At 41.7% G+C, this 27,647-nt stretch overlaps 1 protein-coding gene and 1 long non-coding RNA gene across 7 annotated transcripts in view; one reads left to right on the top strand and one right to left on the bottom strand.

Annotated features, from left to right (window-relative positions):
• Positions 1-27,647, bottom strand: part of ARHGAP20 (Rho GTPase activating protein 20) — a 58,399-nt gene that overhangs the window by 23,851 nt on the left and 6,901 nt on the right. The window contains exons 1-4 of one of the 6 annotated variants that reach the window (XM_053970892.1): positions 19,869-19,941; positions 19,205-19,276; positions 6,737-6,907; positions 1,489-1,638 (exon numbers count right to left, since the gene is read on the bottom strand). In XM_053970892.1, coding sequence (XP_053826867.1) covers positions 1,489-1,638; positions 6,737-6,907; positions 19,205-19,276; positions 19,869-19,912 — 437 coding nt within the window. In that variant the 5' untranslated portion in view covers positions 19,913-19,941. Of the gene's footprint in view, positions 1-1,488; positions 1,639-6,736; positions 6,908-14,907; positions 14,931-18,694; positions 18,778-19,204; positions 19,277-19,477; positions 19,501-19,868; positions 19,943-24,263; positions 24,350-27,647 lie in introns of those variants that run through there. The other 5 variants (XM_053970891.1, XM_053970890.1, XM_053970894.1 and 2 more) reach the window with 5 other exon arrangements.
• Positions 19,987-20,655, top strand: LOC128803694 (uncharacterized). The gene is made up of 2 exons (XR_008435811.1): positions 19,987-20,076; positions 20,240-20,655. It is a non-coding gene; the product is annotated as an uncharacterized LOC128803694 (long non-coding RNA).

The raw sequence follows: 27,647 nt of genomic DNA on the forward strand, positions 1-27,647 counted from the left end.
GAAGAAAAGAGCACTTTAAAAAAAAAGCTTAATTCAAAAGTTTAAAGGTATTTCCTCAGGTACACAGATTTCTTCCCACTCTAATTCTTATTTATTACTTGTTTTATCAGCATATCACAAAGTACATAAAAGCCCACTGTACTCAGTAGGGTTTAACTTTGGACATTTTGAGGCTTATCTCATTTATCTTTATCTCATGTGTATACTTGGAAGGATAAAAAGCTGTTCAGTAAAATATAGCTAATAATATGACAGTTCCAGGAATCTAACCTAATTTTACTTCAACTTTCTTGATTCAAATCCTATCCCAGACATAACTGCTCTTCTCACTGCTGCTTTTGCAAATCAAGTTTTTCAAATTTACACAGCAGGCATTTAGGGAACTACAAACCTGCTCAATGATGCTGTGAGGGAAATGCACTTTATAAATGTAAAAAATATTATTCTGATTTGGTTGTTCCAGTTCTGCTGGACAGACATCTATGCACTCACGCATGGCCCTTTAGATTTTTTTGTGTACCTCCAGACATCAAATCATTTCACTTCAGTAAAATCTCTGGCTCTTTTTGACTGAAGCTTTCCTATTCAACTACTTTCAGTTATCTAAAAAGGATCACATACTGTCTTAAGATCAAAGCTCCTCTTTATTGGCAAGATTTCAATTGAAAATCAACAGAAAATTTCATCTTTGTTTCAGGACTATTAAGTGTAAAAAACATAAACAGCACAACCAGCTCAGGAGAGTGCAATTTGTAGACAACATTGTCCTTAGGTATAGACAATGGAACATGGAAATTAAGCCAGATACTCCAGCTTTTGCTCTGTGTTGATAAAGAAGGAAATGCGATTCCTAAGACTCAGGCAAAGCAGCTGGGATTTCAGGGGGATGGTGCCCTCCCTCATCCAGAGTGCTGAAAGAGCCCTCCTGCTGAGACTAAAATTATCCTAATCACTGAAATTACCTCCACAGCCCTTATGTGTCTTACAGTCAATGCTGCAAAGACAGCCAAATTCTTTTTCTTGATATTAAAATTCAGAGATTCTGCTTTAAGAGGAATTTTGACATTTTCTCTGGCACAATTAAATAAAAAAGAGAAACAGGACAAAGGTCAGTATTTCACTGTAACTTTACCTGCTACTTCCAATACGTGGCCTTCTGTTTAAAATTGTCATACAAGAGTGTCTTTGATCCTTTCATTAGCTTGGCTGCTTAATATTTGTAGTTCATCTTCGTAATTAGCCAAGGTGTTTGCTGAGTTATACCAAAAAAAGGTAATTTCCACTGAGCAAGTTCGCAGCACAGAAAGTGCTTTGTGGAGGGCAATGGAGGGCAACTTGCTCAGAGCAGTAGAAGGAATTGGTTTGAGAATCAGCAAGTTCCTGACTCCCACATTCACTGGTGCTGAAATGAATCTGTGATAGTCTCATGACCTGTCAACCTAGAAACATTTACATAACTTGGTAAATAAAATATATCTCAATTCTTACCTGAAATTTGCCACACAGTTTGTGGTGGGCCAGCCCAAAACAAAGGAGCGTTCTGGGTCTGTGCTGCCTTCACACACTTCTTCTGTACAAAATGCTGTCCACATCTCACAGAGACGTGCTTGGCACTTCAGTTTGAAATGAGAGTGTGACCTGCAGGTGGAAATTCACAGGTGTGTCACACACGTGAAAACACAGACAGCAGATTAAACAACTAGAGTTTTTCTTCCTTCAGGCACATGAGAGGCTTGGACTGGAGCTGATAGAAGAAGCACTTCTGCTTCAGTTAAAGAAAATGTTTTATTGGGTTGCATATAAAAACATAACAATTTTTCATTTAAATAGGAATAACAAATCTCTTATTTGTGGGATAAACAGATTGCTTCTGGCATCCCTGTACATCCCCCTTCTCGGGGGAAAGCTGTCCATGTCTAGAGTTGCCCTCCAAATCTTGCTACGAGGCAAAGGTTGCCAGTTGTATTTGACTCTCCTTTCAGTGACTTTAATGCTTGAGGAGTTCACAATACAGTTCTATTGCTTAGTCTCAGCATCAAAAATGATGATGAGTTTAAGTAGTGACAATTAGGCCAGGGGAAATGAAGCAAACCTGAAGAAAAAACAAGCAAAAAATTGCCATTTGTGTTAAGTACAGCACAGGTCACCACACAGCCTTCACAAAGTTTCTACATGGTAGCTTTAAAAACACATCACTTGGAGAATGAGCCAAGACCTTGCGTATTCTCAAAATATTTACTCATCTACAAGGAAGATACATAATTTTCCCAGTTTTTAAGAACTTGGCCCTTCCTATGTTTTATGCTACTAAACAACTGAGTAAAGGACATATTTACAGAATTTCACATTTTAACTTCAAGTCTTTTCTTCCAATAGATTTCTCTTTATAAGTATCCTTCCTTTGTAGGATTAGCAAGTGCTAGTGCTATGTGAGAAACAAGTAAAAACTCCCAAAGCCAATGCAGCTCTGCAGCACTGCCAGAGCCACTCACTTCAAGCCTTGCAGAATTACCTGAGCTATGGTTCTCCTGGGCCAGCAGGGAAAGGCTGGAGGAAAAGCATCCCCTCCCTGAAATCAAGAGCACATCAGCTCACCACTTTGTTGCAAATGTGGATGGGGACAGTGCTGGGCACCATGGTGATTAGCTTTATAAATAAATATGCCAGGTGAGCAGTTTTTTAGGGCTTTGGCACACACAGACTACCTTCTCTGAGATTAGCCTCGTTTACAAAGTATTTGATTTGGGACAGACTGAACACACACAGTCTGAAACATGAAAGCATTTGACCCTTGTGGCTTTAAAGAGGACAGAGATGAACCTGGCTGGTCTGAGTTTTCCAGCTGACATTGTGCTAACAGGTGTGGTGGGATAGAGCAACACATTCAGAGGAAGGTCAAGGAAGAACCATCAGTACTTATCAAACCTAAGGCTATGGTGTCTCCTGATCAGCTGAACATCTCACCTCTCTTTATGGCATTTTGCATCCCAATTAAAGAGAAACTTAAAGTACAGGAGCATATTTCAACATGCTTGTTAGCAAATCAGTTTATGATGCAACAAATAAGGTGTGTCAAGAATACAAAAATAACTGTATTCTGACTGACCGTGGAATGAATTGTGAAAACGTAGATTTACAAAAAAATACAGCTGTGAATTCTAATGTAGATCTTAATAAATGGATGTCTGGTCTGACTCCACCAAATCAATCTGTTGACCCTCCCTTTCTCCTCAACTTCTTTTTGCCATTACCCAGTACACATTGAACACTCTACATGCTGTTTCATTTTTTTTTATATTTACAGTCCATAAAGCCAGATCCCTACAGTGCCAGTAGCAGGTGTCAGCAGGGTGTTGGCAGAAACACAAGGATGCTCTCCAGTCATCTTGATATATATTCTTCCCTGTTTGCCATGCCTAGTCACAGCTTTCAGCTATTATCAGTATTCAAGGGGCCTGGTTTCCAGAGGTGCTAAAACAGTAGCCACCATTAACATCTAAAGAACCCAAAGTATAATTTTATCCCCATCTGCCATGTTCTTTATGCAATCCATGGATTCTTAGCATTTGTGAAACATGGGTTTTCTGTTTAAATGCCAAAGCATTACCTTTAGAAATGAATATATTGCTGACTAAGGAAGCAGCATGACAGAATATTAAAAAAATTGGTACAGTAACAATCTAATGAGTATTGTATATTTTTTAAGGAAGTCCCCAGCAAATGTTACTGTGAATACCAGGCAGATTCCAAATCAACTGAAATCAACAGGAAAATCATGAAGATTAATGCTCTAAATACTGGCACACCCCAAATTATGCCACCTCTGCAGAGTACACACAGTTCCTTTTGCTTACAATTGGATACCTTGCGGCCAATAACAGATGGAAGATTAATTTCTCTCCAGATTTGCTAATCTCCTTAACTGAATTCTCTGACAAAAGCATTTATGGATCTACTGTGAGACTGCTGCTGTCATTCCATGTATGAACTCAGCCATTAATTTCTATGTCCAGCCACTTCAGGAAAATACCCTTAAAAGGCACGTATATGCACACAGGTGCACATCACAAAGGAGAAAAAGGAAACCATTTCTCTGTGCCTCCTACACAAAAATGTACCTTCATCATTGAACTAACAGATCCTTGAAATATTTACTATGCCAAATAAAAACATACACTCTCTGTAAGAAATCTAATCAATATATAAAAAAGAGTACATTTTACGTAGTTGACTTTGGTTTAGTTAGAAAAACTCTTTCAATAAATTCATTTGTGACTTAAGCCTCACATGAAGGTAGTGGACAGGGCACCAGAGGAGCACAGCATGTGAGTACCATTCTTACTTTTTATAAACTAGTATAATACATCATAGGAAACTGTAGGAGACTGTATTTCAGATATTATTTGAAAATAGCAAAAAAATGAACCCACAGGCCCCTTGTCCAAAGTCATACATGGACCAGTTATGGAGAGGACTGACTTACCCTTCACAAATTCCAATGGGAGCAATGCCAATTTGTTGCCTTTAAGCAGGAGCTCAGTCCTGTACAAGCAGTTTACTCAGCAAGCTCAGAGGACACAAGATACTTGTTCTCTTTAGCAAAAACTTGTACCCATTTGCTGGTCATACAAAGCCTGATTGTACATGAGCTCCATTTGTACAGTGACCGGTCACCTGCAGCTGAGCTCCCACCCGCACGGGGCCCAGCTGGACCGATGATACCTTAGGGGCTCATGTGCCCCAAGCTGAAAAACTACTTAAGACAGAATTATTCACAAGGAATAATTCTGAGGTTAAGTCAGATTCAACGGTATCACTAATTTTGTCCTAGTCTTACTGCTTTGACTCTGTACCAGCTATTAAAAAGTCAATAGCAATCAACAGCCACAGCCACATATCAATGCACACACTTGGGTTTTCCTTCTAGGAATCAGCATTGGCATTTTAGTGTGAGACAGCTTTAAAAATGCTGATTTTTAGGTAGTATTCATTAGTGACAGCTCTGATGCTTTAATTGCTGACAGGGCAGCTGTAGAGAGAACATCCCAATTAGTTCTTCAAAATACATGAAGTAAAATCACTCAAAATACTATTTTTGCCGTTTCTAGAAAAGACTTGCTCCCCCCCCCCTTTTTCACATGCAGAAGCACAAATTGTTCTCTTCCACCTTTTTTAACATTGTTTCTCTTCACCACATTAAATCACATGCTGTAGGAGCTGTTATTACTCCCTGGGGACCAGATTTTTGTGTGGTTACACCAACTAGTGCTTTCCTATGCAAATAGTCCCACTGGGACCCAGCCAAACCTGCAGTAATGTGCAGCTCAGGAGCTGTAACACAGCTTGTGCTCAGCACGCTGACCAGGGAGGGGGGCTTTTTCCCTCCTGATGTACTCTTCCACAATTAAGGAGCTAAGCTAGTGGAGCATGCCCACTGAATAGCCACTGGACAGAGAGAGAAACTCCCAAGAGCATGACTCCCTTCACCCACCATCAATGGTCTTTCAGCACAAGTGTGTTTGCCACAGTAAGGAGCTGGTTTTGCCTCAGTGACTGTAAGAGGAACCCAGAAACCTATATAAGTTGCAAGTATTTAACTTTACAGTTGAAATTAGGTGAGGTGAATTCCACCCTAAACCAGCAACAAACAAAAATCAATACAGTAACAATGCTGTTACTGCTAGTGCTGGTAGAACACCAAGATTTCCCCTAAACATCCTTATGTTCTCCACCCACCCATAGCAGAACATGTTTTGTGTAAAATGTCCTCTGTGTTGTCACACCACATCAAGTGAGGGAGTTCAGCTGGGGGGGTTACGTTTATTATGTGTGATTCAAACAGACACAGCTCGGATTTCTACAGAAAACACAGATTTCTTCTGGCTTTTCCCAGAAGCCCCTGAAACAATTGCTTAAGCAAAACAACACATTGCAAAAGCCCAGGATTCAAACTGAGACTGCCCACCCTGTGAAACCACAATACAGTGCCTAACAGAGAGTGAAGCTACATCAGGATTTTTATTATTATTTCTCCATAACCCATAACAACAAGTGAAAGCATCCTCTAAAACTGCCTTAAACCACAAATGCCACATGAAGCTGGCATGCTCGACACAGCTTGTAAATGTGATTTAATTGTAAATGGTGGAGGGAATAATCAGAGCTCAACAGCAAGCCTGATTACACATGAACACTACCCAGACTGCTCAGCATGGCTTCCCCTTCCCCATGCTCCTTCTGGCACAGGACAACCTACAGAGACAGACACCGCAGTGCTGCCTGCAATCTCTATTTTTATACAACTGCTCATCCCTGGTGTGTATCAAAGCAGCTTCCAGGTAAGGGTTAAAACCTCTAATCCCTCTACAACACAACCACTGGTGTTATCCAAACCCCACAGGACTGAAGATGACCTGTCTAAAACAAGAAGTTGAAGGTTGCACATTGGACATAGCTGAGTGCCAATGAGTCTTTTGTGACCCTGTACTCCAAAAGTGGAGAAGATGACAGAAAACAAGAAATATATCAAAGAATATCTGATACTTCCATAAAATGCTGCATCCTGAAATTCCTCTATGGCTATAAGGCTTTCAAAGGTCCCTGGAGAGGTCAAAATAAAATGTTTCCTTATGATTTAGGGAAGACTTGCTACTAAAAAAGCATTCTGGAAATCCATGCTATGTGCCAGAAGAAAAGGTCTGCTCTGCAGGAGCAGTGCCTGAGGGGCCTTACTTACTTGGACTTGGCAACAACCAGAAGGTCTGTGAAGAGGAAAAGGTGTCGCTCCTGGGTTTGCAGACTCGTCTTCAGCTGCACGTGGCCGTCCAGGATGAACGTTCGGTTGTGGCATATGAAAGACTGCACAAGGGGCCATGACTCTGGGCTGATGGGGGACAAGCAGCCTTCCCTGCAAAAGGACATAAAATAAATGGAATAAAGGAAAGCAAATCAGCTACTTGGCTGAGAGTGAGAACCAGGCAGTGACTTCCCATATCTGCTGCCATAAAGTAATTTATTTGACCACATTTCAGTGAAAGGTGAGAGGCACTTACAGGATAATTCAGCAGTCAGACTCTGACACAAAACCTTTTAGGGATTGTCCTCACTGAACCTTTACAGCCCAAGCTGTAAAAGCTGTAGCATTTAGCATGAGTAGCATTTAGCAAAGGACAATAATATAGCCACAGCCCTCCCCATTTTTGCCATTTGTATTTGTTTCCCTTTGCATTGAAGTCTTAGAGAAAATATTTCATCTCCTGTAGGCTCTCCAAATAGAGAGAGGACACATAATGCGTGATGAACAGAGAACTGCACACCCACCTTGATCAGAATAGGACTCATGCTCAGGGTTAAAAGCCATTTATAGAAATTATTGAGAAACAATGACAAATATAAGGTGTTACTGAACCTTGCTAGAGACACACCACATACTAGATGCAACATGAGAAGGCTGCTCAGCCTTTCTCTGTCCCAGCACACAACCCACAAGCACTGAATAAGCTTCTGATGCAGGGTTTGGTTGTTTGGCTGGAGCACAGTTATGCTCATCTAAGGCTGCTGGGTAATCCAAACCCAAGCCTGTGGGGGAAATACCAGGCTCTCTCCTAGAAGACACTGATCTTTTCTAAGGAGGTATTGAATAAGTTGCAGCACAGGGTGGAGACATGATTCTCTCAAACTCTCCTGATCTAACTGTTCTACATAAAGCAGCTGACTAGTTATTGAAGCAGAAATAGATTTTCTCTAGCATGATGGTCAGCTTACTTACCCAGACAGGATATCCCTACTTTCTGAGCCTTGCTGTAACAAGTAACCATTTATATGGAGCCAAACCAAACGAATGTGAGGGTCTGAGAGGAGGACACTCCTTCTCTAGGGTTCCCTAGAAGCCTGTAGTAGGTCAGGCTCTCCCTTGCAAAGCCAGAGGCATGGCCTCAAGTTCTCACACTAAGCTGAGAGAACTGAACCTGGGTCTCCTATACCCTGGTGTACCTCAAATAATGAATTTCTGGTTTAAATCCAGGTACCATCAGTATCTTTACTCGTGATTTTAAAATCCAGCTTTGCTATTATTTGCTTTCCCAAGCTATGCCTCCAAACAAATAATTTCCCTCTGGCAAAACAAATCAAGTCAATTTTTATTCAAATATATGTACTTATTTTTTTCTTGTTAAAAAAGTTAAGCTAACACTTGGCAGGATCAGCTTGGCAAGGGCAGACTGAAGTGAACAACTTTGCAATTCCAGTTGGTTCCTGGTCCCACTGGAATGGATGACAAACACCTAATGACTTTTCTGGGAGAAGAAATGGAGCTTATATGGTGAAAGTCACAAAACAAATTGTGGGGAGGAGGAATGAAAGAAAACAAGAGCAAGCACAGGAAACCTTCAAAGAAGGTCATAAACCTCGTACTTCTGTTAGAGCCTGGATGACTCATGACCCTCCTCTCCTTGATACTTGTGGCTGGATTATGCAGAAAGTTATTTAGGAAATCCTGACAGCTGGGAGAGAAAGGATAAGCTCTAAGATTGGCCTACATTAGCAGGACACACTTTCACTGATGTATAAGGAGCTGGCAAGGATCCCTACCTGCTGGGAAGGGCCTTGGATTCCCCTTTATGACTGGGAGTCTTCAGTTTTTAAAAGAATTCCTCAACTTGTTTTGTCTTAAACTGTCATAATCTTGTCTTTCATTACCTACTCCTTCAGGTAAGAGAGAAAGAAGATGAATGACTTACAGAATGAATAATGCAAACCTAAGTTATTTGGTCATTCCTATGCAGAAGGGGTGTCCAGGGGTGTGGAGGTTAAAGCAGAGGGAGGAATTTTGATCCAGCATAACAGGGATACACACTGTGTGGCCAGCAACAGGAGCCAGGGGAACAACAAGCACCTCTCCTACCCCGCCACTCCCATGGGACTAGAAATTGCCACCTCACCAGTTCATCAATGAGTGTTAGATAACTGGGACTCCAATTCATAAGCTCCCTAGCAGCACTTGGCACAGAAACTCAAGCAGAACTCAGAATGCTGATGAGTCCACCTGCGTGAAAGCCATGCATGGCTTTTACCTCAAAGATTAAATCAGGAATACACTCACCTGTACTTGAACCCAGTAACAGCAAATGTGAGGAAAACCCTTTTCATGTTACACTGCTGTAAGCATTCTTACAATCATAAGGTCTGGCTTTTATGTCTCCATATAGGCAATTCTGTGTGATTATTCCTATTTGTACATTTTCTAAATCATGATTCATAAGCCCAGAAGCCTCTCAAATTAAACTAAGCAAAATCTTTGCCATGTTGGTACACAAATGAAGGTGTAGTAATGAAGGTTTAGTAATGCCAGAAGGGTCAAGCAAATTGAACTGTCTTTTGAGCCAGTGACTTTCATGCACGTCTGTCAGCTGAACTCTAATAAGCAGTCTTACATACACTAATAATAGACCTTACCTGATACACCTTATTTCAAAAACAAAGTGCCAATATTTTCTTCAAAGTGGAAAAAAAAACAAAGCCATTAATTTAGCCAGAATATTCTAATGCCCCAGGAACAAGGAACATGGAGGAAATTCATATCAGCAGTGACAAAAATGGCTTTTTGAAAGCAGGCTTTTGATCCTCTCAATTAATGTTCCTTTGTTACAAGACATGAATGAAACCCAAGTGTTGTTACATTGAAAATGCAGATCAGCAATATCCTCAGGCATAGGGATTTATATGGGAGAGGTATTTTGCAGTTCAGTTTTTAATGGCTCAATGATTTTTCTGGCCATTAGAAGGGTCTAATTCTGAAAAAGTGCTAAGTACATAAATACTGATTCTTTGAAAATTCCTTTCAATAAAATTAGACAACAGTCAGGTCAACATGATTTCTGATATAAATAAAAATTGAAATCAGTGATGTAGGGTTCTCTCTGCCTTTCCTGTGTTTCCCTTAAAATCACTTTATGATTAGCACACATGAAAACCCACACAGTAACATCTTTCCATTTTGGCAGGAAAAAAAAGCTGTTATCCAGGTTTGTTAAGACGGAACTGTGAACTGATTCCTGAAAGATGGGGTTAGACAGGAATCCTGTAGAGCCAGCAATCAGTCATGCTCTATTTTGTGAGGAAGCAAGGCTGACTCTGATGTTTCAATGGAGTTGCCATTATGAAACTCTAGTGTTAAGTGGACATTTTTCTCTAAGAGTACTATTTTGGGGGGTCTGAAATTTCCATGTGTATTTTAACTAAGGAGAAAATTTTGTAATTGGAGGATATCTACAGAGATATTCTTGAGCTCTTCAGGAAAATACTAAAATCACTGTGCTGGATGAAATTAGAAGAAAGATAATTGAAGATTTCTCTCTGGATGTTTCCAGAACATAAATTTTTATACCTCTTATTTTTCAAATTAATCAAAATAGTAGTTTTGGGCCTATTCAAAAGACACTATGATTTAAAAGACAAATTTTGTAGGTGAAACATTCATATGGGTGAAATCTACAGTAGTCTGCCAAATACTGAAAAACACATTCTGGCTGTATTCCCTGTGAAAGCAAACATCAGAGCTCACTTCATTGACCCTGTATTTACCAGAAACCAGAGAAACAAAACAAAAATATTTCTTCCCCTGAAGAGCTTCCTTGGGTTTCCAATAAAGCTGAATAGCATTACCCAGAAAATGTTTATTCTTGGTGTTAATGGAGATGTCAGCATTATTCTGTTTATAGCGAAAACAATGAAAGAAAATATGTTTTGAAGGAGAGCTGAACAGTCCATGCTAAGTGGTTATTAAATCCATGATCCAAATGCCATTTATTCCAATAGGAAGCTTTCCCCTGATTTCAACTGATCATGACTTCAGCCTATGATTGGTTTAGATTAAGCCCTAAGATGCCTCAGGGGAACAACCTGTTCCAAGGTAGCTAAGCTGGAATGAGCTGCTGCAGGTATCTCAGCTATATGACATCCTTCTCACAGACTGCTCATGCTCCACCCTACACCTCACTCCATTGTTTTGGTTATTGTTCTCTGCCAGAACTTTCCTCCACTGATGATCTCTCTGCAGCCATGTTAGTCGATTTCCTCTTACGATGCAGCACCAGTGCTCTCTGCACGACCGATACCTATTGAAATAAAACGCCATTTCTCTTTTTAACCTCTGAAGTCCTTCTCAAGATGTAGGTGAGAAATTCACCTTTTCATCAGCAGACCAGTCAAATTATAGCTGTTCAAAAGGCTGAAACCTGAGCCAGCCCAGCCACGTGTAAGGCTGCATTTGGTGTGTCTAACACATATGTAATATCTTTCCAAATTCCTCTTACAGTGAGCAACTTGGCCTACACTCATTTCATAAATATGTATTGTAGGTATAAATCCTGCATGCCTCCACTGGTGCTGAAACTCAAGTAAGGACCAGAGGTTCTTTCCAGTTTTCATACAATCAATCACAGAAACACAGAATATCCTGAGGTGGAAGGGACCCGTGAGAATCATTCAATCACAGAGTCACAGAATAGCCTGGGTTGGAAGGGACACTTAAAGGTCATCTAGCTTCCTCTACATCAAGTTGCTCAGACCCCTGACCAAACTGACATTGAATCTTTCCAGGCATGGAGTATCTTAACATCCCTCAAGGAAACCTATCTTACGGGCCACCTTTAGGTACTGGAAGGCTGCTCTAAGGTCTCCACAGAGCTCTTCTCCAGGCTGAACAGTTCCAATTCTATTAGCCTTTCCTCTTAGGAGAGGTGTTCCATCCTTCTAGTAATCTTCATGGCTTTCCTCTCCTGCCTCCAGTAGGTTCATGCTCTTTCTGTGCTGGGGACCCCAGAACTGGACACAAAACTCCAGGTGGGGTCTCACCAGAGTGAGTAGAGGGGGAGAATGCCCTTCCTCGACCTGCTACCCACGCTGCTTTTGATGCACCCCAGCATGCCCACGCTTGGCCCTCCTGGCTGCCAGGGCACTGCTGACTCATATTCAGTTTCTCACTGACCAGCATTCCCAGATCCCTTTCCCCTGGGCTGCTTCCCAGCCTCTCACTCCCCAGTCAGTCCTTATACCCATGGTTACACTCCCCATCCCAGGTGCAGAATCCAGTGCTTGCCCATGTAAAACTTCACACAGTTGGTGATTGCCCATGTCTCTAATTTGCCTACGTCTCTCTGCAGGGCCTCTCTGCCTTCCAGGGAGGCAACAGCTCCTCCCAGTTTGGTGTCATCAGCAAACTGATGTAAGTGTACTTTCAAGTCCTGTGTCCAAGTCATTTAGGCAGACAGTGAAGAGGAGGATCTGCCTACAGGCATAGAGCTTGCAGCTTGCAGCATAAATCTAACCTTGTTTTGGCTACAGGCTAGAGAGGCCACCAAGCAGAGCACCTGCCAACCTTCGTCAGAGTGTTCAGAGACATCAGACTTACTTTGTATATCTCAAAGGCCAGTTTTGCATGGATCTAAAGAATAAGCAATTTATCCTTTAGGATAAATTTATCCTTCATAAAGCCAATGAACTTTCAACTTCAGTGTCTCTCAGTAAAGTATTTACTTTACCATTGCTGAATCACAGCTTTGGGCTAGAGCAGCCCACTGAGAGAAGCAGGAGCTACCCACATCCTTTCAAGGCTAGTGAAAACAGCAGCTATCTGCACACTGAGAAATGCCTACAGTACAGCCCACATTACAGAATTTTGCCAAAATGGATTATCAGTCAGGGAAAACATGTCATTTCTGACCAGCAGAGATTCCCCCAAAAGCAAGCAAGATCTAGAAGGTAAGTTCCTCCACTTTATTAATAGAGCTTATATTAGAAATCAGGTAACAGTACTTGTACTTTTTTTCTGTGCCTCCTACTCCGACCCTTAAGCTCCTAAAGAGTCCTGTGAGAAGGAACTTCAATAGGAGCTTAATAGATGGTTTCCTTGTTTTTTTTGCTAATGATGCAGGACCTGCTAACCTGAGCATGGAAGCCAAGATGGTTTACTGCTGGAAATCAGTTAACACTCAGACATGTTACCCAACCTGTGGCTAGAGGGTATTTTGCACTCAAGATAATTAACCTACTAAGGTAGTGAGAACAGTTTTTAAGCAACCAAAAGCAAATAGTTCCAATTTGGTGTGCAAGAGCTCACCAAATAAAGTGAGATAAGGTGGAACAAAAAACCCAACCAAATCTGTAACTCAGCAGTGAGTACTGACTCACTTTGCAGCACTCCTTATAGTGCACCAAAGGGCAATGTTGCAACAAAGGGCAATGTTAAGGTTTCAGGACTTCAACACACATTGAATTTCATTATAAATGGTAATCTGGATGTGACTTGAACTGTATTATAGCCAACTTGACAAAATCATCCCAGGTTTTGCCAAAATAATCACACAAAATGGATCATTGTGTTCTGAACACTAAAGGAGAACAGTGAAAAACTAAATGAAAGAAGAGCTTTTCTTGTACACTGAAAACAACTGCCTATGCTCAGGCCTGGACACAGGACAATGGAGCTAGTCCTGTTCATGCTCCTGATTAATTTAGTTTCTATCATGCTGTCAGCTTATTAAAGCATATGAGTTGAAGAATCATCACTCCTCAGGCAAGAACGGCCATGAAGAGAAAGGAGGCTACAACTGCACTACACCCATCTGCAGACCTACCTCGAAAATCTGTCAGCAAGGGGCTTTGAAAAACAGTTGAGGAACAAGCAAAGCCCTGTGTAAGTTCTTGACCATTCCTTCAAATGTTCTTGATCATTGAGCTGTAGATGGAAAGTTCTTGATCAAGTTCTTGATCATTCCCAGCTGTAGACGGAAAAGGGAAGAAACAGGGAGATACAACACGGTACTCCTCAGTAACGCTATCTATCTGGAGATGTCCTTCTGACAGTTCTGGCTTGGCACAAACTATCTATAGATGGAGAAAGGAGCTAAAAACAGGGATGCCAACAGCCATGTCCATTTCCCATGACTTGCTCAGTCCAGCCTGCTCCATTGCCACTGCCTGTTCAGTACAACCACGCAAAGCCCTGCTGGGCTCAGGGACGAGCGTTCACAGCTCCCATTGCCACGAACAAGGTAACACAGACAAGGCTCACCCACACGGAGCAATCTGCAGCTCAGAGCCCTACTTAGACAGGCAGATATATATAGCTATAGGCATATATAGAGATAGAGATATAAAATCCTCTGCATTTTTAAAGGTGCTAACTGCTCCTTTCTGTCACTGCCTCCGAACCACAACCAGTGCCCTCGGTGAGTCGCCCACGTGCTCAGATCTGCCCACTTCAAATCTTCGTGATCCTGAATATGCACTTCATCTACATTTGTACGGCACTTTATTGTAATAAATAATAATTACACTTGGAGGGCAAAAGCACAAAAAATATGAGCTTGGAGGGTAGGAGTGTTTCCCAGGAAGGTGGTAGGTAAGATGTGGGCCAGCACAAACCTAGTAGGCAGTTGTAAACTTACACGGACTATTTATAGAAGGGACTTTAATAAACAAGCATGAAACTCTCTTAATCACATGGGCTGCCAACCCATTTCTGAAAATCTGCTGTCAATTGATCCCTGCTATGCCAAGGGAGCTTCGTTCTGAGGATGCTGGGCATGTTTGTGTGCTGTTATCTTTGGTAAAACTTATGCAGTTGAAGCAGCACTTTGTGAAAACAGTGCAGCATTCCAAAAATAGCAAGTCTATTTTCTGCACCACTCCTTTAAAGTCCCCTAGGCCATCACCGTTGCGGGTACAGTAGCTTTTGTACCATGAAACAATTGAGATCTGCTTGGTTTTTCAAAGAGCATTAGTTGCTAAGTGTCACAATGCCTGATTCTACTTTACAAGTGCTCTTTACTGGTTGCAACTTCTTTTTTACAAGTAATGTATTTGAAGAAAGTAATGTGTCTGAACAATATGGAGCAGTCACCTCACCCCTGCATTTTCCCTTATGGACTGTGCCTCTGGATCTCATAGGGAGTCCTCTGACCTGGAGCACGTATCAGCCTCAGTTCACAGCCTCCAGCACAGGGCTGTCCTCATTCTACACAGGCAAGCAGCTGGACCTCAGAAAATTATATCCAAGATCAAGCAGTGAGTCCCAGCAGGGTCACAAAGACTTCCCACTAAAATGTGCTGTAACCCACTCTCCAGCACTGGCAGGGCAAGCACAAGCCTGGATAATGGAAGGAAGATGTATATTAATTGAGATTGGGAGCAAGTTTTACTCAGATAAATACAAATTTACATTTTAGGGCAGAAATCAAGGTTAAAACTTATATTTATGAAATTGGATATCACTCCTCTGCTTCTAAAACTCAGTGTGCACATTTTAATGCAATATATATTGAGAAAAATATTCCAATTTAAATTATAATAGGATTCTAAAAATTGTCTTGTATCATCTCTGTCAAAACCTTATGAAACAATAAAAATTACTATGGAGAATAAGGTGGTTTGCACTAAATGTTTCAGATGCTGAGGCACATAACAAACTACTTTTCTGTAGTCTGACAGTAAAATATCACATAACTGTAGGGTAAAATGCATCATTAAAACAAAATCCTCACACTTTTCAGGATGGAAGCTTGGCAGCTTAACTGTAAACAAAGCTGCACTTAAGTAATTTTTACATAGCCAAAAGGACACTATTCTCTGCAGAACAAGCATGCACTACAGCGTGGAGGCTGGAGACAGGAAACATGCCTGTGGTTTGGTTTGCTTCCAAGGCTTTTTGTTTTATTTTAATAAACAGCTGCAAGGTGTTTACTCTGAAAATTTAACACAAGGGCAAAATTTTCTATTGGTATAAATTAGCACCACACGTTTTGGTCATATTTTGCCTATTTCCACCAGAAAACAATTTAGGGCAAGTGATGTAAATCCTATTGAAAAGCTCTTGCAGTGTGGGTGTTCTCCAGTCAGTCAGCAAGTTCAAGGGGTTTTGGTCTATGGCCCCCTGAGCAGGAGAGACATTTGGGAGAGGACACATTCACATGCAGAAGTCAATAAAAGCTTTTTGGCCTTTGGAAGAATCAATCCTCTGTTCCTCACTGGAGTTCCCACTCTCTTTTACTGACCGACATAGCAGCACCACCTTGAGTTACTCTCTCTTTGCAGTTGTACCAAGGAAATGCCATTACAGGCAGTGTCTACACAAACAGAGATCTTATTGATCAAACCAGAAAAAAAAAAAAAAAAAAAAAGCCACCAAAAAAGTGACCTTTAGAGGGGAAAGCAATAATAAAGAAAAAAAAAAAGAAAAATAGTAGGATGAACTGAGGGGAAATAAAAGCCCAAAACCTAACACCTCAGGTCTACAGTTCTGCACCATGGATGTATGGGTTTTTGGAGCTTCTCGTGGCCTACAAGAAGCCTGGATGCACAGGCTACCTTTCCTACTACCAACCAAGCTTCTTCCTACCTGTTCCGAGGAGGCATACAGAGGAGCACTCTGGGATCTCAGGCCAACTAGGAGACCCCATATTATTTTAGTTGGCTGAAGAGATACAGTTTTTGTCCTACCTTAACTTTTTTGAGAAGCAGTAATTGCAATTAGGAGAATTAATCCCACTTAATCACAACTGGAATATTTAAAAGCCTGGCTCAACTCCATTGACTTTGACTTACCTCATGGATGAAACTGACCTTTTATTCAAAAGGTGTTTTCATATATCTTCTTGTAAAGTGTATTACTAGAGTCCAGCACAGGTCATGGAACAGCCAGGAATTCTGGGTGACCAAAAATAGCTAGGACATGCTACAGATCTCTACAGAAACAGGTAATTTAAAGCTGATGTGCACATGAGGTAAAAAGACTGGTGTGGACATCTTTAGAAATCCCTTCTGGACCATCCTGAATGGCTATCAGTGAGCCTACATGTTTCTGCTGACCCTAACATCCCCAGGTCTGTGTCACACAGGCTGCAGATTGGCAAGAGTAAGGCACTTGTGTGACCATGTCCTTTCAAGAGGGAAATGGCATTTTCTAGTTGACTGCCTGGGTTTACTGCCTGTCAGTCACCCCACTCAATCATTGCATAATACCAGTGGGGCTGCTCATGGTCTCTCAGAGTTTCACTGCCCAACAGCCCTTCCCTTTTAGGCTCTGATTGTCCCATTATTGAAGAAGCAATTCAGATAGGTACGTTTAGATTAGATCTTAGGAAGAATTCTATCCTGTGACTGTGGTTAGGCACTGGCACAGGTTGTCCGGGGAAGCTGCAGACACCCAGTCCCTGGCAGTGTTCAAGGCCAGGCTGGATGGGGCCCTGAGCAACCTGCTCTAGTGGAAGGTGTCCCTGTCCATGGCAGGGAGCTTAGAAGTAGATGATCTTCAAGGTCTCTTCCAACACAAGCCATCCTATGAGTCTACAAACTGTGGGACACAGTGGGGTGAACTCCACAAAGCCCCACCACAGACATGAAGGGAAGATCTGCTCAGCCCCTGTATTGGCTGCAGTTTGTAAGAACCACTTCTCTAATAGAGATGACCAGTATGGATGCCAACATGGAAGACAGGACTGTCACTTCATCTGTCCAATTGTGCCTCCAGGGCTTTGAATTCTATTTTGATACTTGTACTACAGCACAGGAATTATCCTATTACAGTGAAGAGGTTATTTAATATGCCTGCTGCTGCCAGCTATGGCAAGTGGAGTGACCCAGATTCTTTATGAACATGCATGGAGCCATACGCACCTGTTAGCTCTCCCGTAACTCACTGCCCACCTATTTATTCAACAAGTTTTTCACAGAGCTACTCAGGCAGATTAGTCAGAGGTTCCTACTCCACTAGTGATCTGAGCTGGGGAAAAAAGCTGTTAGAGGATCGCCCACATCTCTATGCCTTTTGATGATAATTACCTGTTCAGTGCTGCCAACAGTTATGCTGTACTGGGACGTGCAAAAGCAAAACCCCAGGTGTTTGGTAAGCTGTCTGGTCAGCAGGACGTGTCTAAACAACAGAGGCATTTGAGAGCTCAGGAAGCCTCTGAGATGCTGTCTTTCTGTCATGGGTTTAGAGTCTTGCCCCTGAGGCTTATTATCCTTTATTTGATCTAGCCCCCAGTACTCAAACACTAAAGAGTGGGCATAGAAGATACCTAAATACAGACTTACTCCCACAATGTGATTAAAACCCCTCACCAGCAGCTTTTTGCACCACGAGGGCGCAGCTGGACCAGGAGAAGCAATGCCATGGAGAGTCCAATGGGTATTTAATGCTGGCCCCTGTCTGAGGTGGGACCACCAGAGGCTGCACATCAACCTGCACATCGTTAGAACCTTTCTGCTTGTTCACACAAGATAAATGATCACAAAGCAAACTGAGAAATTGGTCTTTGATTTCCTCAGGTATGTTGTTGCCCAAACTGCTTGGCCAGACTGTCACTTGGCAGAGATTTTATTGTCTAAAATCAGCGCTACACAATGGCTGGACAACAGCTGCGTTCTGCCAGACCTCAAGGCCTAATCCAAAAAGTCCTTTAAATGGGCTGCAGCCAAAAGCACATGTGGACACTGAGACATCTGGACAAGCAGAGCCCTGCACTCATTCTGATGAGCACTGCCCCTCACTTTCTTCACATTGCCACAACTCTCTCCAAAAGGGAATTGGCTTAAGGCGCTGGTGTTAAACTATTAGTCATTTATTGTAAAATTAATCCCTTATTTAAACTCCAATCCCTCCAAAATCCTGCTTCCAAGCCTTCCTTCTTCTTACCTCTCGTCCTTTCCTTTTAATAAAAAAGCAGCATATCTCCGAAAGCCACAGCTCATTTCGATCTCCAGATGTACAAACATCACTAAAAGCCAGTTTGTAGGTCGTAATTGAAGAACTGAGGGGTTTTATCAAAAACAAACATATACACACATACACTCACACAAAACAAAACAGAAAAAACACAGCAGAGGGGCAGGATTGCCAGTCTCTGAGTTAAAAGGCCATCTGAGCCCTCAGAAAGTTCACCTTGTTAACAGCTAATAAAATTTTATCCTCAGCTATTATTATGTAAAAGTAACTTTTGTGTTCAAACACATGGTTTAAGGAAGCAATACTCCAGTGGTATAATTAGCATTAATCAAGCATGAATTGGATATACTAGAAACTGACAACTTGTAGAATATCATCACAAGTTGTTTTAATTATAATTCCATTAAAAGGAAGAGCATTAAATACAAAATAGCAATTTTAAAAAAATTACTATTTTTCTACAAATTCATATATGTTTACCTTACACAGGGAAACATGACATATTGAGGGGAGAAATCCAGGGCAGTTCTCATACAGAGATTTCTGCCTATTCTGATTAAGCACAAAATGTTAAAACATCAAAACTTTTCATGAAATGAAAAATCTCAGAAAAAATCCTGATTTCGAGGCTGAATGAAATCTAAGAATTAGATCCAGAAGCAAAGGCACCTTCATTTGTTTTGGTGACTGAGTCTCTAGGAATAGGATTTTCCCTCCTTTTTGATGACTGGCTGGAGCCAGCTGGGATCGTACCTGTGCATGCCAACCCCCGCTCTGCTTCTGAGCCCAGCTCTCCCCACTGCTGGCATGCAGCTGCTCCAGAGGCAAATTCCCACCGACCACATGTGGAAGGCACACCTGGAAACTGGCAGGCACACACAGCACGGCCTTTGCCCCTCACAGCCCTGCAAGCTCCCTGGCGAGGCACTGCCAGGGAGTCCCACGCCACCCCAGGGCTGACCCTAAGCCGTGTCCCTGGCAGCAGTGGCGCCATCGCCGGCCAGGCCATGGCGGCCTTGGCCCAGGGTGCCGCTCCTCTGCCTGGCATGGCATGGGCGGCCTCTGCCAGGGAGGTGCCATCCACAGCCCACACTCCAGCAAATGCTGCCATGGTGCCTGGGGGCTGTGCAAGAGCAGCACCCACCTTCGCGTGAGCAGACAGGAGAGCGGGCAGGAGAGCTTCTGCATCAGGGGCCTCACCCTGCGCCAGCAGGTAAAAACGGCCGTGGCGTGTGGCCCAGGTGCCCGTGCTCCCTCTCCATTGCCTCACCAGCCAAGCTCGCCTCACAGAGATTACACTGCAAGGCAAAATTATTCACCAGCATGGAAATGACTGAAGAACGAGCAAATAGGTATATAACAAGCCGGTTACTTGCAATGAACTTTCATCCCCTTCGTCCCTGCCATCAGTTTTGCCTGAAACACCAACTATTCCCCTTCCCTGTGAAAAAGAGACAGTTAAGGCCTCCTGGCAATTTACATTTATTAAAAGTCTCTATTTTTGTCTTCTTCTAGTCCCATAGCTTGGATCATCCACATTTCTTCCGACTAAAACCCTGAAAACACAATGTCCAAGGCTCTGGGAACACTCTGTATTTGACTCGCGCCAAGTGGAACGTATTACTAGATTACACATATGATCTTCGTTATCTGGGATATTTAGCCTTTGGCACAGGACCCCTAGAAGATGACATGCCAGAATCACTTACTGTGCACTGGAAGAAGGAAGAACAGCCTCTCTCTGAATGGCATAACATTACTTCTATGTAAACAAGGGTAGGAAACACCTTGGAAACTTGCTGAATCTTCAGTTTTTACCTTCCACTTCTCCAACCATAAAAGCCACATAACAAAGTTGAGTAGAGGTAGCATTTTAGGAACTTCCTTTTCAGGTTCTTAAGGGATTTATTCATAAAACTTTCTAAAAAATATCCTTTGGTATTTTTTTTAAACAGCCTATCCTTCCAGCTTACACCAAAATAATATCACAAACACTCTTCATACTGTAAAAAAGAGTTGTTACATTTTCAGTATTTTAACACCTTTAGTGTGTAGAGACACAGATCTAGAAATGATCTTCCAGACTCAGAAATTGTGAAATTATATTAATTGGTTTCAGCATGTAAAAATATCACTTTCAAAGATCTGTTGAGGTGTGCAATAGAAAAGGGGAAGCTGCTGGCAGCTACAGCACAGAGTTTGGCTGTCCCTGTGAAATACTAGAGATGCAAGCAGAAGACCACCAATGCAGAGCAAAAACTTGTGTTTTGTCACGTGTGAAAATTGTTTTGAGAGACAGCAGAACAAAAGCTGAAAATTTTACTTGAAACAAGTCTTTATTATTCTGTATCAATTATTTGGGATGACAATACCCCATGCTTTAAATCCAGGCCTCAGACATTTCTGTTTCAAGCATGTAATTCATATTGCACTGAACTGTATCATTAAGTTGTGCAAGTTTCACTGAAAGACACCAAGAAAAAGTAAGAGGAAGATTACAACTGTGGAACAGGTCCGCGGACAAATATAACTAACCCAAATCCTTTGCTGATTTCATACACATTAATGGAGTTAACAATCAAATTTATTTTTTCTGCACCTGAATATGAGCCAAGAAAAATACCAAAAGCTTACTTTTCCAATGTATTTCTACAATAACCTTGCTCAAAGTGCTTCCGAAGAGTACATCTGATGATGTGAAGAGTCTTTACATGGCTATTCATCATAATTTTGTGATGAAAAAGAAGCTATACAGGGAAAAAAGGAAGAGAAGCAAGAACAATGTGGCAGTGTTGGTCTGCGTCATCTCTTGGATGTAAGGGCCCAAATTCCACTATAATATCTGCACTATTTACTATGTTTCTCTTCTGCCGGCAGGTACAAGTCAAATGAGGCATGGATTACAGCAAGCTTTCCCTTCTGTGCACCACCATGCCATACAGCCATCCCAGAATTCTTCTGCAGGCCAAGTATCACGTGACTCCTTCTGTATGATTGACAAGGCAGGGCAAGATTTGTAATGAAAGCTGAATGTTCATTAAACCAAATGATACAGCTGGAGAAAAAGATGACAAGCTGTTAAGCACACAAGACTTTCAGACTTGCTTCTCTTTCAGGACTGGACAAGAGGACAATGTCACAAACAAGCATGGGTTTTTCCAGCCAGATCCTCTTGTCTTGCTCACATCCTTGTGTCATCACAGCTACGATAACACTACCATCAAAAACCTTAGTCATCTGAATGCTAAATAGCCATCTCCAGATGTCACAATGGTTTCTTTGAATAAATAGCATTAATAAACTTTAAAATGCCCCAGAGTAAGTCTGCCCAAAGTGCCTCTACATTTTATGAAAGTGCCCTGTATATAAACCAGGGACACCTGACATATAAAGCGGTATAAAAATACAAACTGACTCGGCTTCTAAGTATTTCCTGCCCTTTTAAACTTTGCACTTGTTCATTAATTTCAACAAATATTGAGGTGAGCCAGCTGCTGAGGTGAGAGTATTCAAATAAATCCCTCACAGATGTTTGTTAACTTCAGATAGGAGCTTTATTATCTACAAATCATTAATCAACCATTAACAAGTAAGTATTATGGAGTTGCAGTATTAAGGTTCACTGCCAGAGAAGAATGATAGACTTTGCAGACTGGCTGTGTCTATAAGAACTAAGAGCAGAGAGGGTCTGAGGTAAAACATTTGGAGGAGATTAGAAAACATGAGAAGTCATTTTGTTACTCTTCAGCTCTCCTTCAGAGAAAGCACTTCACCAGTGTTAAGCGTTTACACAACAAACCGAGTGGAAAGATCAAACTTATCCATCAGTTTGGTGATGAAGAGGAATGTGCTTTGCACAGCCAAACAAGGAAGTCAGGCACAGGTGAGAATTGCTGCTCCTGTGAACAATAATAAACACCATCCAAAGTGTCACACTCTAAACTGAAATACTCTGAAGCTACAAAATCGCCTGCTCTGACTTCAGAGTCCTCAGACTTCACCCAATACCTCTCACAAAGGCCACAGACTTCAGCTGAAAACAGAAAGCAGCTAAATTGTTGCATGCCACAGGCAGAGGACAGACATGACTGAGGCATTGTTGTGTAGGATAAGCATTGCTTACTGCAGAACAAGGAAATGCATTCCCCTCTTTGGTCTCTCCGCCACACAGTTTCTGCCAACTGGCCTTACGAAAGAATCCTTCACACACTAGATTTGGAAATAATTCTGATCTGGGCTATACAAGCAAGACACTTAAGAAAGCATAAAATTCTTAGGTGAAAATGTAGTGTGTATTACACTCGGTGTCTCTCCAACTATTTCTGATTTCTGATACTTATGGAGGAGGCAATAAAGTAAATTTATAAAATAGAATTGAAGAAAAATATTGTCTGAATACCAGCAGGTAAATGAAATTTGACTTTCCTGTTTTGCAACTCTGATTTTTTCACAGAATACTTTCACAGGTTTCTGAAATACTGTGGAAATCTGCATGATGTTAAACCAGGTATTAATTAGATCAAAGACAAAACACTTTCCAAAGCTCACGTACTGATTACTTAACGCACCACAGAGTAGGAAAAAATATTCCTTACAAAGCCATACTTTTATTTCCCTCAATAACATTTCTCCATAAAGAGCAATACACAGCTGGAAGCATTAACAGCCGACCAGATGGCTCACTTCTCGATAAACACGTTTTGTAAGTTTAAAGTCTAATGAACTGTAGTGCAGGGAGAAAAAAGTTATGTATGCAGAGTGGTTCAAATGGCAGGTCAGGGCTGGGGCTGGAGAGGGGACTAGCTCCACAGAAACTTCCATTTCTGTGGCAGCTTTACATTGGAGGAGGGAGAGAGGGAGGGAGAGAAGGAGAGAGAGAGAGAGAGAGAGAGAGGGAGGGAGGGGAGATAGCCAATTCTGGCAGAAGACAAGGACAAAAAAGGCTGAATGCTTAACACCCACAAATCCAGCCCCACAAGTGCTAATACTGGACAGGGGAAGGCTGTGATCACCAGGTCCTGGGCTATAGCATTGTCCTGAATCAGCAGGTGCTTCCAGAGCCCTGGACAGCCTGTGCCATACAGCAGGCAATGACAGAAGAAACTTAGGTTAAATTAAATTGTGCAATTCTACAGTGAACAATCCTGAGTTACGCCCAGCACTGTGGAAGTGTCCAAGGCAGAAAGCACTCATCTTCTTCTGCCCATGCCATCTCCACAGGAGGCAATCACAGCCAGTCACAAACCGTTCACAGCTGAGCAGCCCAAATGTCGCACGCCTGGTTACAAATTGCAGAGCAGCCCTGCCCACCCAGCCAGGTATAAACAGCTCAGTGTGGCAGCACTGGGGAAACCACCTCTAGGAGACCACCAGGTGCCTGGGCTGGTTCTGTCACATCTTTCAGCAGCCTTTATAGCTGTGCAGTTGCTGAGGAGCCTGAATTATATTCAACAATGGTGCAGACAACAGTTCAAAAACATTTCAAGTTTTGGGCTGAGAAACTGCAAAACAGTACAGCCAGCAAAAGTCACCGACTCACCTTGAGGCTGATCTGGATCTGCTGAGTGCTTTGACAAAGATCAAAGATGGTGCAGACTGGCGTCTTTGGGCCAAACTCTTCATCTTCTGATTGGAAAAAGAAACAAAATGAAATCACAGGTGAGATTCAGAACAGTAACTGTATGCATACAGACTGGCCAGAGCCAGACTCCAATTACAGGCCATGGGAAAAAGGCTAAGTTATTGTCCTCAGCAACCCTGGAGGGGGAAAATATCACAGGGAAATTCCCCTTGGAGGGGGAAAATATGGTAAAAAAAGCAGGAGCATTACCAGAAAGCCAGTGAAAAGAAAAGCTGAAAGTTAATGTCTATACACAGATACTTGAGGTACCTTGCACACATGAAATAAACACCTAGAGCTGGTCCTCACCCACTTTTTTGTCCCTTAGTAATTTATTGTACTTTAAATTTATCAAATATCCAGGTGGTGGTGTAAATTTCAAATGCTTCATACATTTCTGTGTCAGATCTGACATCTACCATAAATTAAGGTTTGGATTCTACCCACCTGACCTTACACATTATATTAGGCTACCCTTTTTTAACAAATCTTTAGAGATAACAGCATTTTCTTACCCTACTACTCAATCTGGTGCATATCTTGCCCCTCAGTAGTCAACAATGACATTTTTTTCATTGCTGATTATGTATGAGAAAAATAAAACAGAGAGAGGCAGGACAGTTGCTAGCACAGAACTAGGAAGAGAATGAGAAAAATGAGACACTCAAAGACAGAGAACACCGCAGGGAAAATAAAAAAAGAAAGCACAAGGAAGAGATGAAAATGTCAGTAGCTAACAAGAGAGCATGGATTTCCAGTCAGTGAAGTTGAACACTACAATAAAAATACTGAGCAAATAAATACCACCGTTTTCCCCAGAGGTAGGAATTTTCAAAAGCACCCACAGGAGACAAAAATACACATTTTCCTGAATGCAAATGTATTCACCACAATGCATTCAGTCTCCTTCCTGCAGCCAGAAGCAGGACTGAGTAGTCCTGGCCCTAACCCTGGAGGGCCCTCTTGAACTGGTTGTGCACCTGCTGCCAAGGTGCATGACCTCTCCTGTCACTGACCCTCTGCCAGAAGGGTGACTGTTACCTTATTTAGCTCAAACACTTTTCAGAATAAACTGGTGAACAAAAGAACAAGGGTCAAACTCCTCCTGAGACCCTGACAGGAGAATATCCAATGATGCAGTGGTACCTTACACCACCCTGGCCACCACTGAGAGCCCACAAACAGGTGAACCTCTGACAGTCATGAAATCCCTGTTCTCAGCTAATCACAAAGCATGACTCTCTTCCTTCATACCAAAAATAACCACTGACTACCAGGACAAATATGTCAGGACAGTCGGAACAACTGACTCTTCTGCCAGTGTATGTGCTGGATGTGGCACACATTCTGTTTGGGCAGGTGCACAGTGTGCTCCCCTCGGAGAAACTGAACTCTGCGTATTTTACTTGCTTGTGACAAGTGCATTTATTTTACTCACTGCAGTCCATCTGTTATTGTGTCATTTTTTTGGTTCTCTCTTTATTGACATAGAGCATGCTTGTTTGTTTTGTCACTCAGTTACAGCTATTGTGCAGCAATTGTTATAAATTCAACTGTGTAATTTCAATTCGCCTTTAAAAATTACCCCTCCTCCCTATTTTATCAAAAAATAACCTTCTCAAGACTGATAAATTAAGTCTGGGAACATTTAGCTGTCTCCAATTGAACTATAACTGAACAATAAAAGATTACTAATAAAAGAGATGCCCACTTTTAATATTTTTTTAAATAAATAAATAAGATAAATTGTTCTAGTGAAATAAATCTGTTTGTCTTATTGCTAGCAAATCTGAAAAGCTGTTAGAGGTTTTAAAAGTAGCATACCTGTAAATACAAAGACAAAAAGAGATCTGTGTAACAATGCAGTGTAACATACTACGGAAGACCAGCCACATATGTCACACAACAGGCAGATTTCAGGAGTTTATATAAAGCATCAACTCCCAGTGGGAAATTTACTGCAATTTACACATTACTGGGCAGGTGGCTTTTATGGGGGTAAAAACTGGAGCATCTCAGCTCCTGCAAATGCAGTGGAAGTTTGGTTGCGTTTTCAAAGAGATCTTCAGGTCTGAAAAGAAAGCCACTGGGGGAAAACACCTGCAGCATTTTAAAATCTATGGCAATTACAGAATTTTTTTTCAAGCTTGGGTTAGCAGTGTTGAATAGCATCTGTGCCAGTGAGATTCTGGTCTTGACTCAAATGTCTGAAGACCAAAGTAAAGTCTAGACTACAGTGAGTTTAGTAAGAGCTCAAATAGCTGACAGATAATCCCAGTCGGAGGGGAGCCCAGCAGGTCTGTGACCCAGCCTCTCTGAACCTGCTGCCAGCAAGACCCATTCAAGCAGGCCACTCTGGGCCACCTCCACTGCAGGTCTCATCTCCAAGGATGAGATTCTACAGCCTCTCTGGGCAAACTCTTAGCACAGCTACTAAGCAGGTTTTAACAGAAAAAAAATATAGCCTCAAAACATAAAAACATCACTGATGAGAAAAGGAAAATTTTCACAGCACTCAAGTGAGTCAGGTCAGCTGTATGCAAATAAACACATTACACAGAGACATTGATTACAGGCAGAAAGGGGTGTTTTATTTTTATTTTTCTATGTACAGAGTTTGGGAAGAGAAAATAAGTGACCATCATGACAACTTGAATTGATTAACTTTGAGAAGGGAGAGAATAAATTCCCTTTTCATTGAGTTGGATCCAGTTGCCTGCTATCCTCATTTTTTTTTTTTTTTGCTTTTATTATGTGCAAGGATGGCAATGTGGAAAAGAGGAGATATATCCTGAACAGCTGTTGTGAGAGCAGATGTTTGGGAGGAAAAGGAGATGCACTGACCAATTATCTAAGCATGAGACACAGAGAAGCATTTCTCAACATGTGTCCTACATCATTACCTCCCATTTTTTTCATGTAAATATTAGAAAGGTCAACACAGACAGAAATTCTCATACTTGCTGGCTGATTCAGACCCATGTGAAATGTATCATAAAATCAGTATCTATAATGAACGTTTACAGTGTGCCAGATGCAAAGATGATCTTGTATCAATCAGGACAAACTAGAGCTGTTGCTGTCTTCCTCACATCCAAAAGCTTGAGTTGCTGCCCCTTCCCCTCCAATTCAGGTTTAACTTCATACTTTCTGCATTTCTGATTGTCGTTGTCTTGACTTTTTAACAGAAACAAAAGGGTTTTGCATTTTCAGTTGTTGGACTGGTGGTAGTATTTGGCCAGTTTCACATCTGGTATAAAAAAGTTATAGGCCTGTAGACTGGAAAATAATTCATTTACACCA

Source organism: Vidua macroura, chromosome 2 (assembly GCF_024509145.1).
Source record: "Vidua macroura isolate BioBank_ID:100142 chromosome 2, ASM2450914v1, whole genome shotgun sequence".
In the NCBI taxonomy this organism is placed as follows: domain Eukaryota; kingdom Metazoa; phylum Chordata; class Aves; order Passeriformes; family Viduidae; genus Vidua; species Vidua macroura.